This window comes from Lactuca saligna, chromosome 4 (genome assembly GCF_052625555.1).
Source record: "Lactuca saligna cultivar CGN05327 chromosome 4, ASM5262555v1, whole genome shotgun sequence".
NCBI lineage: Eukaryota > Viridiplantae > Streptophyta > Magnoliopsida > Asterales > Asteraceae > Lactuca > Lactuca saligna.
The window spans coordinates 60615823-60636030 of record NC_136420.1 but is presented as its reverse complement, the minus strand read 5'-3'; the positions used below and the strand labels follow the sequence as shown (position 1 = coordinate 60636030).

Genomic DNA, 20208 nt, shown 5'->3' with positions numbered 1-20208 from the left:
ATTCCTCTTATGTCGGTAATTTTCCATGCGATAGCATTCTTCCTTTTCTTCAACACTTGAACCAACTCTTCTTTTTCATATTTGGTGAGTTCGGACGCAATGATAACATGCTTTTGTTCACCTTCTTCGAGAAATGCGTATTAAATGTTCAAGCAAAGTTTTCAGCTCTAATTTCGTGTTTTGTACACTGAATACGTCGAGTCTAGAAAGGGGACTCGGTGAGTCTAAACCAAAATTGTCATCTGATTGTGAATCTTCAAACGGACTCGTTGAGTCAGTGCCTTCGACTCGGCAAGTAGACTTTTCTACATTTCTGATTAAATTTTCATATTTAACTTCTTCGAGTAGTTGTTCTATCTCATTTAATTCCTTTTCAACATCAAAATTGTCTTCAAGGGAAATGGTGGGCTCGTTTGAGTTTTCCTCTTTCCATTCTTCCATTAATTCTTCGAAAGTGTCCACCGAAAATGATGTGTCATTACTATACTTGGAATGCTTCATGGCTCGATCAACTCCAAATGTAATTGACTCTTCTCCTACCCGAAAGGGTAAGCTTGGATTCTCTCATGTCTACTATGGCACTTGCGGTGTTTGGGAAAGGTCTTCCAAGAATGATCGACACTTGGTGATCCTCTTCCATGTCTAGCACTATGAAATCCGTGGAGAATACAAATTTATCAAATTTTACCAATAAGTCCTCACATATTCCCCTTGGGAATGTCACCATCTTGTTTGCTAAATTAATTGCCATACGAATCGGTTTCGACTCCGGAAGGTTCAACTTCTTAAAGAAAGAGTATGACATCAGATTAACATTGCGGCTGAACAATTTTTATTAAGCACCTTCTTGGACACCTCTTCCAACTTCTTTCGATTCGTAAGTAGTTCTTTTAAGAATTTTGCATACTTAGGCATTTGTGCAACCGCTTCTATGAAAGGAATGTTGATTTGGAGGGCTTTAATGTGTTCTAGAAACTTTTGATAATCTCCATTATGCTTTTCTTATCTATCTTGGCTTGGAAATGGCAATGGAGGTTGATAAGGTTTTAAAGGGGGATCAATTTTCTGTTTAGGTTGTGGACTCCTCGAGTCCTTTTCCTCGACTCGACGAGTCGAGTCGATTGTTTGAGATTTCAGTCTTCTTTCTGCTTTTCATGCACTTTTTTTTATCATCATTCATTATAGGTGTCATAGGGGTAATTATCTACCCACTTCTAGTCCTCACAATGTTGATTTGAGTGCCTCTAGGATTTTCTCTCGGTATTGCTTCGAAGTTCACCCAGTGCTCTTTTATTGATTATAGTGCAAGTTGGCCTAACTGGTTTTCAATGTTTAGTATATAGGATTGTTGATTTCTCATCAATGCTTGTTTCTCTTTCATCATGGCTTGTTGTTCTCTTATTACATCATCGGTTTCGTTGTGCCTATTTTTTTTGGATGAAACTGCAAATGTTGTGAGCACATCTTCAAAGTCCATTTTCTTCTCTTGCGCCGGTTCCTCTTTTTGATAAAACCCTCTTGTCTTCATCCTATATTTCTCCTCCTTTTCCTTCTTGTACTCATTGTATGGTAGCCACTCTTTTTTTTGGTTTTCGCCGATCTTCATTATATTTATCGCCACTTGAGTAACATACTTGTGCTTTCTGGTTCCCGTTCTCTTCTAGATTAAAATCCTTGGTAAGGCGAGGCCCGCTACAATTTTCACATCCTACCCGGATGACATGGATAGATTGATCCATCTTTATCATTCTTTTGTCCACACTATCCAATTTCGCCATCACCGCTTCCATATTATCGAAAACCGAGTTCACTGTCCCTCTAGTTGAGTCGCCCCTTGGGTTATGGTATTCTTTAGAGTGCTTATAGAATTCTTCAATTAGCTCCTTTATAACACCGATAATTTTCTTCATGAGTGGTCCTTGGGAATCAAGGAGTTGCCTAGTTGTCACGTTCACTCCATCATAGAAAATGGAGACTTCTTGTTAAATGTTAAGATCATTGTGAGGGCAACTCCTCAACAAGCCCTTGCACCTTTCCCACGCCTAATAAAGTGACTCTCCTGTTTTTTGCTCAAAGTTTGCAATTGCTTTCTTCAATTTTGCTATTTTTGAGGGAGGGCAAAATTGGTCAATGAAATCTTCACGAAATTGATCCCATATGGTGATGGATCCTGGAGGGAGTGCTTTTATGTCACACCCCCAAACCAAGGATGGCGGAAACGTCTGAGGGTGGAGGACTTCATGTACAGTATCACAACAACGTGTATAATAGTGCTCAAAGTAAAAACAACCACCATAAATATAATTGCAAAAGTTACACCATAGTATATGTTTACATGTTTCAAAAGCAATTACATTATGATGACAAAATAAATTGTTGACGGTTTAGCGTCCCATCCTCAAAACGATGAAGTTTCCTGTTTCACTGATTTCCTGAGAATACAAGTAGTTTTAAAAGTGTCAACACAAAGGTTGGTGAGTTCATAAGAGTTTTGTTTGAAGTAGAAACCGTTTTTCCTTGTAAAATCGATAGGGTTTAATTTCCAGAAAATCCAATATTTTCTTAGTTAAGTATGAATAGAAATAATCCTACATGATGCATTAATGAACCTTAGAGCAATCCGTAGAGTTCCTCTATAATCGTCCAACATATATAAGTTATATAAGGTTTAACTTAGATAAAGCGTTGAATATAGCGGGTCTGCCCCAGGTCCACAACCCAACGAGGAACAGGAGATGAGGCGGGCACCACCAATTCTAGGCCAATCATGACTAAATTCTTATATGACTCAAACATGTACGCTCAGCGATTATAGTTGAAGTCTAACAGTTCTAGATGCAATATAGTTTTAATAACATAATAACTTTGTATAGAGACCCGGTACTTTGTATTTGTACCCCCCCGGTACTTTGTATTTGTACCCCTTTTTGTATAGAGACCCGGTACTTTGTATTTGTACCCCTTTTTGTATAGAGTGTGTTGAGTGATGTATCATAAACTATACCTATTATAGTTTATCTAAAATGAATGTAGACCTTACTAGCAAGACCAAAGGACCCTTGGGGACCGGTGGTATACAAGCCATTGAAAGTCCATTTACGTTGTGTCGGATCGGTAAAACCCAACACTCCGTAAAAAAAATGTCTTCGGGCCTTAAGATCAGGTCATTGGGCTAGCTAGGCTCAACGAACAAGATTTTACACTTGTGGGGCCCAAAGATGGTGCATAGACGTCTGTGCACACTCGCATGTGTATGTATAACCAAACGTTACTTGTATGAATCGTAGTGTTAGTAGTTGTAGATTTTTATTGGCTCGAGACCGAGCCAATTCGTTTAACAACGACTTTTGGTATTGTAATGTATTGTATTTCGTTGAAATGTGTGCGAATAGAAATCTTTCTTGTATGAATGTACCTTTCTTGTACGAGTGCGTAGAGTGATGTATCATAAACTATACCTATTATAGTTTATCTAAAATGTATGCAATATGTATGAACCCTTTTATGGAAATGTATTAGTGTTATAAATATATTCAAACTATACTTTTTATAGTTAAATAATACGTGTTCCAAAATGAATGGATAATGTCTAATATGAATGTCTTAGTTTCAGTTCATAATGATAAACTAACTAGGAATCACATTCAAACATTAAAGCTTATGATTATACACTTTGCTCAACATAATACAAAGTGTTATGATATTTACATGCTGGTGGCAAAATTTAGCAATTCTGCCCTGTTTTGGAAAAATCATAGAAAAATCATACGAAGTCGAAAACTAGATCCGTAAATTCTGAGAGTTCACAAAATGTGTCTAGTTTGCTCATAATTTTTATCACAATTTATAATGACCTCTAACTTGGTTGAAAAAGTCCATAACCACAGACTGGTCCGGATTGTTGTTTGAAATGATAGGCAGTTTTGTAAAAATCACCATAAATTGTAGAAAAATCGTATGGAGATGTGCAAGTAGCCATTTTAAAGCTAAAAACTTGAACTATTTGCACCTTGTACAGTTTTGAAAACAAAAATGTTTAAGATGCCCAAAACAGTCCGTGGATGGAGTTGAACTTTTCTAATGAAGGCTGTTAGAAAAATTTAGATATGTTCTTAGTGTTTTAACTTGTATTCCCCCCCTGAAAACTTGAGAAAACATAAAAATGTAGGGGTATGAACTCACCTTGAGTGATTTCAGTAGATACGTGTTGAAGAAGGAAAGTGTTCAACCCAAGAACACTTGAAGAATCACTTGAAGATTCGAAGCTCTAACACAAATATGAGAGAGTTTGTCTAAGATATCCATGATTTGAGTGGAAATAAATGAGATAATCATAAAGAGAATGGATTATGCTTACCAAATGTGGAGGAAAAACTCAAGATCAGCCCTTGAATCTCGAATTTCTAGAGAGAGAAAGTGAGAGAGGAAAGAGTTTGATCTTCTTGTGAAATGAGAGCAAAATGAGAGAAATGAGGAGAGAGGATGAATAATCAGTCCTCAAAACTCGGGAAGAGGGTTAATTGAGTGGGAAAAGACGTTAATGTGACCTAGGTAAGGTGGGGAGGCATGGCTGGTCAGAGAGTGGGTGTGGGGCGGTTGCTTGTGACTGCGGATCAATAACACTGCTTGAATGCGAAGTTGGATTTAGCTTTGCTATAAGTTTCAATCGATTTTGAAATTAAGTATTGTTCGCATTTGTATGAGTGTAGTCGATGAATCGATAAAGCAAGAACATATGAGTTTTGATTCGCAATGGGATTGATGATTGAGGGATGATTCGTGAAGAAAAACGCGAAGTCAAGGACTATGAAATTGTTGTTTGTAAGAATTTAAAAACTCGATTGTGGAGTTGTTGATGCTCATTTTTGCGAAAGTAAAACAATCGAGTGTTCGCATCTATGAATCAATTTGAAGTCAATTGGGTTAATATTCGCATATGGGTTCAACGTATGAATTTTTGATTTCGCAAGTTTAGAGTTCAAGAGCTAAACTGTGTTCGCATCTGGAATGAAAATTTTGTGAATCGCATTTGATTGATTAGGTTAAAATGCGAAGGGATGCGAAGGGTGTAAGAATGAAGATGCGAAAGTGATTAATGCGAAGGGATGCGAAGGGTGTAAGAATGAAGATGCGAAAGTGATTAATGCGAAGGGATGCGAAGGGTGTAAGAATGAAGATGCGAAAGTGATTAATGCGAAGGGATGCGAAGGGTGTAAGAATGAAGATGCGAAAGTGATTAATGCGAAGGGATGCGAAGTATTTCACAGTAGAATGCGAATTGGGGAAGAAAACAGAAGATTTCAAATATTGTCCCTGGAGTTTCGCATTTTTGGAAATAAATACTCAACTTCGCAAATGGGGTCATAAAATGATGAAATTGCAGAAGAGTTTCGCATTTTTGGAAATAAATACTCAACTTCGCAAATGGGGTCATAAAATGATGAAATTGCAGAAGAGTTTCGCATTTTTGGAAATAAATACTCAACTTCGCAAATGGGGTCATAAAATGATGAAATTGCAGAAGAGTTTCGCATTTTTGGAAATAAATACTCAACTTCGCAAATGGGGTCATAAAATGATGAAATTGCAGAAGAGTTTCGCATTTTTGGAAATATAAATGAAAATATATCTTTTGTTGTTTTAATTAAGGAAATAAATATTTTATATGAATACTCACCAGGAAAAACGCATATCATACATTCCCGATGAGTATGCATCATTGTTTTATCAGTTTGGCTCGCCACGTACTACAGTTTTTAGGTTAAAGAGATCTAGTTGTACGTACTTTTCGATTCATGTTTTCTTATTAGAGTAGTGGGTTGTTTAGTAAATACTGAACGTAAGTCCAAGTACACAAGGGTTAGTTGAGCTGAGAGGTTTGACTTGTTGACTTTATTTGACTTTGAATTGACCAGAATTTGACGGTTGTCACATTTTAGCCAATCTTTTGTGGCTCCATTAAGTGTAACTGGTAGCATATCTAGAAAAACAGTCTCGCGAGGAACATTAGGGATGTTGAAATAGTCGGCTATGTCGTTGACCTCGTCAATGTGCTTGTATGCGTCTTTGTGATCCTTCCCGTAGAATGGGATGTCCTTGAGTTGGACTAGTATTATGGCCTTTTATCTCAAAAGTAGCAGTTTCTGGAATTGCAAGTTGCACGAGTCCCGACCCGGTATCATCACACATTCTTCTTTTGTATTAGCCCATGGTAATATCCATAATGTCAACCATGATGTTGTCGGGTTCACTTTCTTGCTCGCTTTCTTCTTCGGATTCTGTCTCGTACTCGGTCTCTTTTGGATTGGGATTTTGTTCAAAACTTTCTATATTTCTCCCTTCACTCTTTTGACTACTAGACTCACCCACTTTCTTTCTTTTCTTCTTTCCAAAGACCGATTTAAGGTCCTTGAAAGGTGACTTCTTTGACGGGTTAGTTTCTTAAATGATTTTATCTTTGTTCTTCCTAAGAGCGGATTGCAGGTCTTCGAGTGGTGGGACCAAAGGTGTATTTGATCAACGGGTCATATAATACCTGAAAGAAAACAGAAAACACGCGTAAAAAGAACAAAAAATGAAATAAAAATGAAAATGAAAAATGCGATGGACTCATCGAGTCAGTTTGATTGGACTTGACGAGTTCACGGATAAAACTAAAAAAAAATCTAAGTTTAAAATAGAAAAGCTAGATCTTTAAACTAACTAAATAAATGACAAAAGTAGTAACTTTATGTTAGATAAATGTTACACAAAGGATCGATAACAATAGTAATTAAAATAATTATTAGAGTCGTTCCCCGACAACGGTGCCAAAAACTTGGTGTGTAAAAATGCACTAGTTTTAGTCCCACAATTTTAACATAAATTTAACACGCGAAAGGCAGTGTATCTATCGATTAGTGGTATAGTTTAAGCAAGTAGGGTATCGAACACAAGGAACGGTAAGAGTTAAACTAACTACTAGAATTACCAAACTAAAAACAAATAATAAAAGAAGGGTTTTTCTCTAGTTTTGCAAGACTAGAAACTTAAGCAAATAACAAACACTCAAATGAAAACAATTAACAGCTAAAGGCAATAAAAAGTAACTAGATTCAATAATAGAAGAGACTTCTATTTAGATTCGACTCACTTATTCCTATGGTTTATTTTATGGCAAGTGCAATGGATTAAATTTTCATTGGCTTCCGATTCCTAATGTGATTAGATTCATGTTCACTATTACTAATCCTTAGCAAACGAATTAATTCAAACAATGGCTAATTGGTTAAACTAACAAGTTTACTAGCATTTAGTTCGGGTTAAGTAAGACTTGTAATATTTAGCTAATTAAATTTATCAATTCAATCAACATCTTGTATGGTTGTTCATCACACAAGCTCACACATTAAGTTACCTATTTTCTAGTTAATCATAGGTTCATATTCACTAATACTAGGCATATAATATTGTTTTCACATAAATCATATGAAACAAGCAATTAAGAAGATGTTCATGCAACTTAATAGACTTGATAATTAACAGTAAATAGTTATTGTTAACACATAAGGGTCTTTAACAAGCTTAACAAAACAAATCACCAAATTCAATCAATCCAATACCATAAAATCAAACCATATTAATAAGCTTATATATCCAAACATAAGTAATGAGTTTTTAGCTCATATCTACAGCAAGTAACAACTCAAAAATGAAATCTAATAGCAAAAAGTCATTGTCTCGGGAATTAGTGACCTTTATATAGATTTCTGAAAACATGTGCAACTCGTCGTAATAGCAAAAAGTCATTGTATCGGGAATTAGTGACCTTTATATAGATTTCTGAAAACATGTGCAACTCGTCGAGTCCCTTTGACCGAATCCACGAGTCCATCACTTAAAACCCGTGTACAACAAGTCTTGATTTGTTCGCGATTATTCCTGTCTACTCGACAAGTTGAGGACCAACTCGCCGAGTCCTTCACCTTTTTAGCTCAATTTCTTATTTCTTAAATTCCAGAGCTTCCAATTGCTCATCCCACTTCCTTTTTAACTTGAGCATGTCTTTTAGGCTGAAAATACAACTTAAACATAATTAAATACCTTTTGTTCAATAATCAAGACAAAATAGCCAAAAAGTATTAAGATATTAGACAAAATTTATAACTAAATATGCACATATCACTTTGTAACCCGAGTGACAATAAAGCTAATTAATGGTAGGGGAAATGAAATAAAGGAAGACTTCGAACTTAGTACTTGACTTGCTATTAAACTGTGTTTTGATATTTATAATTATTTGATTGTAGATATCTTTTGAAAAAATGGTGATATTTATAGTTAAATGTTATCAAATTTTAGGGACATTTCCCATAATAACTAAACTTGAATGACTTGTTTTATGGCAACAAAATTTTATAACATGCCATATAATGGATGTTTTAGGTTGTATTATAACATATATTTAATTGAATTGGGTACAAGGTAGAATGTTTAGACTCAAACCATTGATTCTTAAGAAAATTATATTTAAGGAGTATATGTAGTTTATGAAGTGTTGTATGTATTAACCACTCTTATAATCTTGTTCGAATCCATTACTAACTCATGTTGATTATACAGACAAAGGATTTGGTAAACACATACAACAATAAATTACATCGAGATCGGGAATATGCAAGCTGGACCCCCAATGTTGGAAGCAATATGGAAACCAAGGAAAATAAGTGAAATATATATCGAACATACTTACAAGGTTGCAAGATATGATACAAATGATGTTGGACCGAGAAGATGAGAATATGATCCATATGTTTACCCAACAACGTAATGAAATTTATGGGGAACCATAAGGAAGTACATGACCATCTATGCAATAGATTATTCAATGGAGTGATAGGGTGCCTCACCTACCAATTGTAGCCAAAGATCATTATGACACCTATATGCAATACGAGACATGAAGAAGTAGATGTTTATTTAGGGTATTCATGGGATGTTAATCCTACTTATGATGTGAGTCTTGAAACAATGGTGACTAATACTTCAATATTGAAATGGAATTGATTTTCGATGCTTGAAAATTATTAGAAGAATCAAAAATAGTTTTGCAATCAAACGTCTAAGGGTTCATGTATTGTTAGTAAACTTTTATGAGGAATCATTTCTTAAAAGGTAGAAGGAAAATTTACAGACGAATGTTGAATTAAGATAATTGTAAAGTGATTCAGTTTTATTGAAAAATGGAGATATTCTTATAAAGGAATACACTACAACGTTCTTGGGGTGCATATACTTTGTCTGACCTTTGAATTTCCATTTTCTAGTCAAAGTTAATACACCCTTTCATGCAACTACTCATTCGAAAGAAAACGGTTGAAAAGTCAACGGTCAATATAATGAGAAACTCACCTGAATCGAAGACCCAAGCAAACACAACAATACACTCACTCCCTGCAGTAATCTCTCTCTACGAACCGACTAGCACAAAACAAAGGTATAACCTTAATCAATAACCATATTCCTTCAAGTTTGACCAAAAAGTCAAATTGATCAAAAAGTCAACGGTAAATAAAAGACAATGGTCAACCCTCACCATGACATAGGGGACTCTTCGCTACGTCGTGGGAACTTCCAGAAAAAACAACCGCGAGACCCACCTATGCCATGACATGACAGACATATCATCATGTCATGGAAATTGAATTTGGACAACTTGATGGATTAACCCCTCAATCCATTAAGCCACACACTCAACTCCTCCAGAAGGCTTCCTTACACCCAAAGAGTCATGAAAATTGTTGATTTATTGTCATGCATGTCCAATGTATGTATTTACCCAAGCTAATTCATAACAATGGAGGAAATGAGGTCATAAATCTCATGTATGAGCCAAAACTTAACCAAATCTCAGATCTGGAACACTAAACCTCGAAGGGACCTTAAGGATCCATAAAGTTGCCAAATTTATGGAATCCTTCCACTTAACCTTTCTCCAACATGGAGGGAATGCACAGAAATTTTAGATCTATGAGCATAGATCTTCAGCCAAGATGTTTTCTTTTGTTGAGGTTCTGGCACTTCTTCCTCCGGCCCTCTATTTACATAGCGAAGAAAGGCAAAGGCTCTTGCTCGAATGTGTGACTTATGTCACTTTTTCCATTTATAAAAAGTAAGATGAATCTACGCTCCTTAGCCTATAGTAAGTGAATGAGAGGGTATGGGGTTCCGAGTCTTTTTCCAGTCAAAATTGACTAATAGGCAATCCCCTTTTTCTGTGATAATGTGAAAGGACTCAATTCCTTATTTCTTCCCCAGCGAAATGTAGCAGGAACAACCTTCCCGCAGTCGCATTAAGGATATTTTTTCTTGAAACTCTTTACTCCCGTAGCAAGTACTCATTTCTATTTAGTTGTTTTCTTACTCTATCCGGCTATTGAACCTGGTTTCCCTATGCATATGCTAATAGAGAGTTAGACAGTTTAGAGAGCTCCTCAAAGGGCTAGTTCTCACTCTGTTTTGGGGACCCCCAAGACTCTCTTTCCCCTAGTCTATATAGGTCCAATCTCATCTGCTAGCGCTTCTTCGTTGCTTGGTCGGGATACATCCATTGATTTCTTTTCGGGCTTGCAAGTGACTTACTTCTTTTGCCCGTTCTTACTGTCTTAAGTCATCCTCTTTTCTTTAGAAGCTGTTAACTTATTTCCTGCCTGCCCTAAGGCTAAGGGGAGAACTGCATGTACTAATAGTTTATAATCACTTTTATTTCCTAACAATGTTATTTATAATTTATAAGAACCTATAATGCATTCTTTTAAACTTTCAACCTATCTAAACCATAAGGACCATTTATGAAATTTTGTCCGCTCAAATTTTAGAGGTGAAAGGGTAAATACGGCATTCTCAATCTCCATCCTTTATACCACAAACCCTAGCAGATCTGTTGGCAGCCTTACTTTTCTAATAAAACCCTTCTCCCCATCCCCTCTCCCCTGCTTCCTCTGCCTCCAATCTCCACCGCCGTAATCTTTCCCTGCAGCAATGGTACTCTCTTTAACACTCAAATCACACAATGACCGAATAACTTTTATATTAGATATAAACCGTTGATAATATTGTCTGTTTTGGATGATGATCTTGATGAATGAAATAAATTGCAGGCGTCAGAGAGGAAGCTAGCAAACCCAATGAGGGAGATTAAGGTTCAGAAACTCGTCCTCAACATCTCCGTCGGTGAGAGCGGGGATCGTCTCACTCGCGCTGCCAAGGTCTACTCTCTCTCTCTCTCTCTCTCTCTATCCACTTCGATAACTCTTCTAATCTTCATTGTTCTGATTAATGGTAATTAGGTTTTGGAGCAACTAAGTGGCCAATCCCCCGTCTTTTCCAAGGGTAAGTTGCATATCACAATCTACCATTACTCACATTATTCATAACATTAACTTCAATTAGGTATCCATAATTATTGTTGCTAGATTTTGGCTTTGTTTTTAGACTTATATTGTTTAGAATTCATACTCATAGATTAATCAGTGAATCCTTAAGCTAAAATTCGAACAGTGTTATTGACTTTTTCACTCCAAATTTATAAATAAAACTGATTATGTACACTACAGCAAGGTACACTGTGAGGTCATTTGGGATTAGGCGTAATGAGAAGATTGCTTGTTATGTGACTGTTAGAGGAGACAAGGCAATGCAGCTTCTTGAGAGTGGATTGAAAGTGAAGGAGTATGAGCTTCTCAGACGCAACTTTAGTGACACTGGTTGCTTTGGATTTGGTATTCAAGAACATATTGATCTTGGAATCAAGTAAGTCATTTTTAATAAAAATATTTAATAGTTTTCACTAATATTAAGTAGAGTTAGGATGCTATTTGTGGTTATAAAACATATAAAAGTATACTTATAACCCTAATGTTTGATGTAATTGCAGGTATGATCCCTCCACTGGTATTTATGGAATGGACTTCTTTGTGGTTCTAGAGCGGCCGGGTTACCGTGTGGGCCGTAGGCGTAGGTGCAAGGCGCGTGTTGGAATCCAGCATAGAGTTACAAAGGATGATGCAATGAAGTGGTTTCAAGTGAAATATGAGGGAGTTATTCTCAACAAATCTCAACAGATTGGGGCATAATTGTCTTTTTATTTACTAGTCTTTTTTGGTTATATTGTATTGTGCCAGAGATTTAATTATTATTGCTTTTGTGTTTTGTACTTGCTGAATCTTAATAGCAGTGAGAATATGAAACCCACCAAGTTTTGGTTTTGATTGGATTTTTTTTGGGATTAGGGTTTCTGTTGCGTTTTTTTTTTTTTGAAAAAGACAAGTAAAATTGTTACATAAAGACTCTTAAGTTTCCTCATTTTTTGTGTTTAAATCTGAACATCTAAATTCTTTTCAAGAGAACAATAAAAAGTGAGGGTTTGGTAAGTTTAGTGTTATTTTTAGGTTATAACGTTGGGTTTCTTGCTTAGTTAGATTTTTTTTTTTTATTTATTTTTATTTATTTTTATTTCACTAAATATCTAAGAATTATTATTATTATTATTTTCTAAAATCGTAACATTTTGATATAATTTTGTTTAAAACCTAGTTGCTATTCAATGGTAATCGATGGTGATTTTTTTTGGTCTGAACTCTGAACTATTTTAAGTACCAAACCTAAATTGAATTAGAAAATAAAGAAAAATATGTAAATTAAAAGACACTTTCATGGATTGATAGGTGGGAAATTGACCTTTTCTTTTTCGATTTGTCGTTTGGTCCTTCTCACATAACACATCATTAGTATTTAGTAACACTTGATTATCTGTTTTCTTTGTAGAAAATCCAAGACAATATATACTTTATACATATTTGTAAATTTTTATCAACTATCTTAAAACAATTTTAGAATTAAAGTTCGTATCTTACAAACATAACAAGCACAAAACAATTTTACACATTTTTTCATCCACTCAGGTCCGACCCATACGGTGGGCAATCCAGACAGTGGTTCAAGGTCCGTGTTTCTAAAAACCCAAATTTTTTAAAGTATATGGTATATATATATAAAAAAAATGAACTTACCTAGAAATGCTATTAGTTGTTTTTGTAATGCTGTAATCATATTTGTGTTTTTTAATATTATTAGTGAATTTTACGACGGTATGTTTTTTTTCGATTTTTTTTTTTATATTTATGATTTTTAAGGATCTATTTTTTTTATTCATTGCCCACTGTATCTTTGGATCGACTCTCGATCCACCATTATGCTTTAGCCTAAATGATACTATAACGATTAATGAGTACCTAACTCGACAACATAACCATTGTTAAATTAATATTGTCAATAGAGGCGACTGATGTGAAACGCCATTCTCTTATCCATTGTTTGAAAGAAGGTGGGCATGCATGTGGATTAGCCGATGGGGCAGCAATTTCAAAAAAAAAAAAAAAGATTTTTGGAATCGGTCTTATCATTTCCAAACAAACAATAGGAACCTGAAGTGGTCTTAGATAAACAGTTATACTTGTAATTTTCTGATTACATAATTGTATCTTCATAACATATACTAATTATATCGTTTTATTTAGTTCAACTCAATTTAAACCACATAAACTATTCACCTCAAAACATTTGACAAAATAATTATTTGATGAGGAAACGTTAACTATTCAGATTTCACAAGGACGAATATACATTTTTATTGAAACTATAGGGGGAAGAACTGAAAAAGTAAACTTGTTGCTTATTCAGATTTCAGAGCAATAGAATCTCAAGCTTCTTCCTGAATTGGGCGTACAAGAGTAGCGATGCTGTTAATGACCAAAGCCACAACGTTCTCATCATGGGTCTCTCCAGATCTCCATATACGAAATCAAAAACATCTTCTTCACCATAAAAATGTCAAACCAACTTTAAGATCTTTACAATTTCTATCTCAAAGCTTCAACACTTTATACTGTACACGAATTCCCGCTACTTTAACACTGACTACAACCTCTAATCATCAAGTTACAGATTACAATGCTGGAATTTTCAGATTCTGTGAAATGGGTAATCTACAAAAGGCGATGGATTTGGTTTGTAAATCTGAAGAAATTGATTCCAAGACGTACTGTCACATCCTACAGCTTTGCGCGGAGTCAAAGGCTCTGCACCATGGCAAGACAGTTCATAATTTGATATGTTCGAGGGGAATTGAACTTGATTCCGTTCTGGGTTCAAAGCTCGTGTTTATGTATGTGACCTGTGGGGATGTGAGAGAAGGGAGGCGGATTTTCGATAAAATCGAGAAACATCACGTTTTTCTTTGGAACTTTATGATGAACGCGTATGCAAAGATGGGTGATTATGAGGAGACTGTATCTTTGTTCAGAATAATGCAGGAAGTGGGTGTCGAACCTGATTCTTACACATTTTCTTGTTTATTTAAATGCTTTGCAGCTCTTGGGAATGAAAATTTCGGGGAAAGTATCCATGGTTATGTTCTAAAGCTGGGGTTTGGACTTGATTGTACTGTGGTGAACTCCATGATTGCTCTTTACTTCAAGCGTGGAAACATTGATAATGCACGGAAGCTGTTCGATCATTTGCCTGAACGAGATGTGATTACTTGGAATACAATGATAAACGGATATGTAGCCAACAGTCTTCCAGAAACAGCCTTTGAGGTCTTCAAGAACATGCTTTATTCTACAGTTAGCATGGATTCGGCTACAATGGTTAGTGCTGTTGCAGCATGTGCAAGCATGAGTTTCCTTACTTTAGGCCAAACAATTCATGCTTTTGCAGTGAAAAGTGAATTCAACAAGGAAACAAAATTTAACAACACCTTACTTGATATGTATTCAAAATGTGGTGACATGGATGCTGCACTTCAAGTATTCAAAAACATGAATGAAAGTAGTGTTGTTTCATGGACTTCATTAATTGCAGGATATACAAGAAAAGGTGAATCCCATAAAGCAATCGAGTTATTCCTCAACATGAAAAAGAAAGGTGTGAAACCCGATACTTTCACAGTCACAAGCATCCTTCATGCTTGTGCTTCAAATGGTTCACTAGAAAAAGGCAAAGAAGTTCACAATTACATCAAAGAAAACCAAATCCAATCTTTAGCAGTTTCTAATGCTCTTATGGACATGTATGCAAAATGTGGTAGCATGGATGATTCATATCATGTTTTCTCTGAAACCCCTTTTAAAGATATTGTCTCATGGAACACAATGATTGGAGGCTACTCAAAAAATTCTCTTCCAAGTGAAGCACTTACTTTATTTACCAAAATGCAAAGTGAAATCAAACCTGATAACATAACAATGACATGCATCCTTCCCGCATGTGCCAGCCTGGCATCTTTAAACAAAGGCCGAGAAATCCACACACATGTTTTAAAAAAAGGGTTTTCTTCAGATCAATTTGTCATCAATGCACTTATTGACATGTACATGAAATGTGGAGCTTTACTTTTAGCAAAATCACTCTTTGAAATAACCAAAATCAAGAATCTTGTCACATGGACAATCATGATTGCAGGGTATGCCATGCATGGATTTGGACATGAAGCTTTATCAACCTTCAAAAGGATGCGTGAAAATAATGAAAAGGGTAAAAGAGGAATTGAACCTAATGAAGCTTCGTTTACTTCTATACTACACGCGTGTAGCCATTCAGGGTTGCTCAAAGAAGGTCAAGAATTTTACAAAATCATGGTGAATGAGTTCAAGATTGAACCCAAGTTAGAGCATTACGCATCTATGGTGGATCTTCTTTCTAAAACAGGAAAGTTATCAGAAGCATATAAGTTCATCAAAAAGATGCCTGTTAAACCTAACTCCACAATATGGGGAGCATTACTTTGTGGTTGTAGGTTTCACCATGATGTGAAACTAGCCGAAAAAGTTGCAGAAGAAATTTTCGAATTAGAACCAGAAAACACAGGAAACTATCTACTTTTGGCTAATATATATTCAGAGGCTGAGAAATGGGAGGAAGTGAAGGTGTTAAGAGATAGAGTTAGTAAACGGGGTTTGAAAAAGAATGTAGGGTGTAGTTGGATAGAGATTAAGGGTGAAGTTTATATATTTGTTGGAGGAGATAAAGAGAATCCAGAGGCTAAAAAGATTGAATCTTTATTGGATAAGTTGAAAATGGAGATGAAGAAAGATGGATGTTTAGATAGAGTAAAATATGGATTGGTTGATGAAGATATGGAGAAAGAAGTTAAGGTTTGTGGGCATAGTGAGAAGCTTGCAATGGGTTTTGGGATACTGAAGTTGGCTCATGGTAGGACAATACGGGTGAGTAAGAATATGAGAGTATGTTGGGAGTGTCATGAAATGGCGAAATTTGTTTCCAAGAATGTTGGGAGGCAGATTGTGTTGAGAGATTCGAATAGGTTTCATCATTTTAAGGATGGGTTTTGTTCTTGTAGAGGTTACTGGTGAATTGATAAAAAAATGTTTAACTATCATTTGTGTATTTAGATGGAATTATTGGTATAAATAGTGATTTGAATCACTTGATTTCAATCTTTTAATCACATAGGAACTAAATTGTTGACCATAAGCTCCTTGTTCGATCCTTACTCTTTGCTAAAATAGTTGATTTAAGGTTATTTTTGTTCTCTCCATGAATGCGATCAAATTTTCGCACAGTTACATTGGAGCTATTGCGCTTAACACAATTCTTTGTTTGATTCGTAAATTGTTTTTGACGATTTTTTTTTCATTTAGTTTATCATTAAGTTCTTTTTTCTTTTTACAATTTCTTTCATGTTTTCTTTGTAGTCTCGTAGTCTTTTCATGCATACGGGTAACTCGGGATGTAACGTTCTAAATTTCAACATGAAATTTTCATTTAAAGTTTAAAGGAAAACTTAAATAATTTCATTCTCAAGGGAGTAATTAACAATTTATTTCAAACATCATCAAATCAAAGTTATAAGAGCGTAGAAAATCTATAAAACATAATCACAGATGCGGTACAATCATGCCGCACCCTTCTCTTTGCTACTAGAAGCAGCAACACCTGAAACAATTTAAAATTTAAAGTGTAAACATAAAACTTAGTTAGTTCTCCAAGATACCACATACAACATACATATAATGGGCCTCACCTAACATATATGTTTCCAACATGCATGCCTCATCCAATGACTATATAAGCACGCTTCACCCAATAAAAATATAACATTCATGCAAGTGAAAAAAGAGAGGAATTAGGTTGTAAATTTGAATGATCCAATTTTATTTGGAAGACAAAGAAGTATGAGAAAGAGGAGTCGCGGGAGAAAAGATGGAATATTCTATCAACTTCACTATTTTAGTTATTTTCATTTTATTTTAGTTTAGTGTTTGTTCTTTTTTCGATAAATTCCTGAAAAAAAGAGGGTACAAGGCCTTTTGTTCTTCTTAGCATCTGTTATTTTGGCACAAATATTTTTGGTTCTTAAAAAGAAACAGTTCGAGAAGGTTCAATTGTCCGAAATGAATTTCTAGACTCGCGGATTTATCGACCTCAAGTTTGTAAAATGAACCAATTTTTTTTTTAGTAATTATGATTATCTATGATAAAAAATATTTCACAAAGACAACAAACATTTCAAAGACTCCTAGTATCTTATAGTAGAGTGAGAAGACTCACCTGAATCTCACGGCCAAATCCGACTAATCAACGTCTTAACAAATCGGCTACATGCACTGGTCAAACAAAATACAAACTAAACCCCAATCAGCTAACCTACAAGTTTGACTCAAAAGTTAAACGGGTCAAAAAGGCAAAAAGTCAACGGTCAACAACATGCGTGTTGTGAACGTTGACCCGGTCGCGTCACAGAACACAAAAGTCAAACATAGACAACAATTATATAACATTCAAGTTTAACCGCTTATAAGGCCAAAACTCAATGCATGGTCTAAGGACAAGCATGCATAAACATTTTTCCGACACTAAGTAAGTCCAGAAGTTGATTAATTCGCTCAAATGGTTCTGGAGTTCTCCAAGATCAAATAACACCATTAAAGGGACCAAAATGACACCACAAAACAATCTAAAACCTAGATCTAGCATCAAATAAATATAAAGGTGGAAGCTTTGCATCATACTAAGGTCCAGAAGTTGATTGGGCGAAGATGAACTCTTGGGAAAACAACTTACAAACACGAAATGACCTTTCTTCTCTATAATATTCCAAATAAAGCTTCCAAGATCATCAAAACTTGCAACGAAAGAAGAAAGGACAATATAAAGGCTAGGGTTTACTCCAATGAGGCTCTTTGAGGTGATGGGGGCAAAAAATAAAGCTTGGGTTGCACCAGCATTCATGCTATGACACCCTATGTGTCGTGCCGTGATTGGCCTGGTCTAATAAGGCCCAAACATCATAAGCCCAAATCGATACCAACCCAAAACTAACCCTTTAAATCAAAAGCCTTATACTTTTAGCCCAAAATCTCATTCTTTTAAGGCCCAAACCTTATTAAAGCCCGAGAGCTTCTCATAACTAAATTAAAGTCCGCCATTCCTAAATAAGAAGCATCCCGAAACCGGATGTTACACATGACGATCTTCCATTGTCATTTGACATGGAAATTGAGAGATCTACACTTGAAAAACCACTATTTGTCACCATTCTACTCAAATCCAATTTTGAGGATCTTGGGAAAGCAATTATTAACAACAAATCAACAAGATAAAAAGTTAATCCTATTTTGAGGATTGTGAAAAATTAATTATTAACAACAAATCAACAAAAGAAAAGGTTTTTTTTAAAGGATCCATCGATACGATGGCGGGATGAAGGACCATGGACTATTATGTACGACATGGACTATTATGGACAATTGTGCATTCTATTAATGATATTTAATCATGCATCTTACATTCAACAACTAAAGCATCCAATTTAAAAATCACTTATGCATATTATTTAAATGGTGCTTCTTCAATCATGCATCTTACATCCAACATTTGAAGCATCCAATTTTGAAATTAAGACATATATTATTCAAATAGTGAGAAACAACACATAACTTGTTAGGTTACACAATACAGACCCAACACGCATGTCACAATTTTTTTGGAATTATGTTACATGTTCAAAGTTCATACGATATCGGAAGATGCCATTCATCTCCGAATATTCATGTTCTCTTTTCTTTGCAACATCATTTTATCCTTGCCCACTAACTCCATCTCCATGTGGGCGATGCTAGCCGAAAAGTTCTTAAAGAAACATTTTCAACCGCAATGGCCATCATGTTAATTAATGACATTACCTCATGTAAAATGGAGGAGGAAGAATCACATTATGAGGCATGGGAGAGATATCAAGAACTACTCCAATGATGCTCTCATCATGATCTCTCACTATGAAGATAAGCTCAAATCCTTTACAATGGTTTGGATATGCAAAATCAACAAGCCATTTATGTGGCAGCCACATGTTCCCCGATGAATAAAACATCCAAAGAGGAACATGAACTCATTGAAGAAATGGCCACGGACAAAAATCCTATTCCTACTATCATATTAAAAACAAGAGCAAGCATGTTCTATTCTAGAGTGAATAAAAAATGATATTGTGATCGAGGTACTTTTGCAAATGAGAAAATTGACAACCGATGTTAAGAATCTAAAACAAAAGCCTCCCATACGATCCCAATTTGATCATTATGTGATGAGTGATGACTAATACAAGAGTACAGACTATAAGAAGCACAACATGTTTTTACATGATGATGATAACATCGGGGAGTAAGAGGTATACTATTCTTCCCACGATCATGCCTATATAAAATAAGAAACTCAATTTTTTTTTATATATAATCATCACAACACAATCAATACAAAAACCAACACAATAATGAGTGTTGAAGGAATAACAATTCAGGCTCAAACTGGAGAAGCAAAAACAATTTGGGTTCAAACTATACAAAACCTTAGATAAATTCAAAATATACAAAGCCGTGGTGGAATTGCAATTGGGCATTCCGATTAAATATCTTAGGACTGATAAGGGAGGTGAATATATGGATCCCATATACTTCCAATCAGTGGGTATCACTCATGAGACCACGATACCTTACACACCCCAATAGAATGGTATTGTTGAACGTAAAAATAGAGTTTTAAAGGAAATGGTAAACTCGATGTTGTCATACTCGGGATTGAGTGAAGGATTCTGGGGAGAGGCCATGTTAACGACCTGCTATTTATTAAATAGGGTTCCAAATAAAAGGA

At 35.3% G+C, this 20208-nt stretch overlaps 2 protein-coding genes and 1 non-coding gene across 3 annotated transcripts; all 3 read left to right on the top strand.

Moving 5' to 3' along the window:
• The first annotated feature begins 1992 nt into the window (after nucleotides 1–1992).
• On the top strand, nucleotides 1993–2099 carry LOC145044630 (small nucleolar RNA R71). The gene has a single exon (XR_013681577.1). It is a non-coding gene; the product is annotated as a small nucleolar RNA R71 (small nucleolar RNA).
• Nucleotides 2100–10889: 8790 nt separating this feature from the next.
• Nucleotides 10890–12248, top strand: LOC145041980 (large ribosomal subunit protein uL5). Its single transcript, XM_078990249.1, has 5 exons — nucleotides 10890–11022; nucleotides 11139–11246; nucleotides 11328–11370; nucleotides 11595–11790; nucleotides 11915–12248. Exons 1-5 carry the CDS (start codon nucleotides 11020–11022, stop codon nucleotides 12111–12113), a joined length of 549 nt encoding a protein of 182 aa, XP_078846375.1. The 5' UTR covers nucleotides 10890–11019; the 3' UTR covers nucleotides 12114–12248.
• A 1475-nt stretch (nucleotides 12249–13723) lies between these two features.
• Nucleotides 13724–16496, top strand: DOT4 (Pentatricopeptide repeat (PPR) superfamily protein). The gene has a single exon (XM_078990247.1). The coding sequence runs from the start codon at nucleotides 13776–13778 to the stop codon at nucleotides 16410–16412; it is 2637 nt and encodes an 878-aa protein (XP_078846373.1). The 5' UTR covers nucleotides 13724–13775; the 3' UTR covers nucleotides 16413–16496.
• The last annotated feature ends 3712 nt before the right edge of the window (nucleotides 16497–20208 follow it).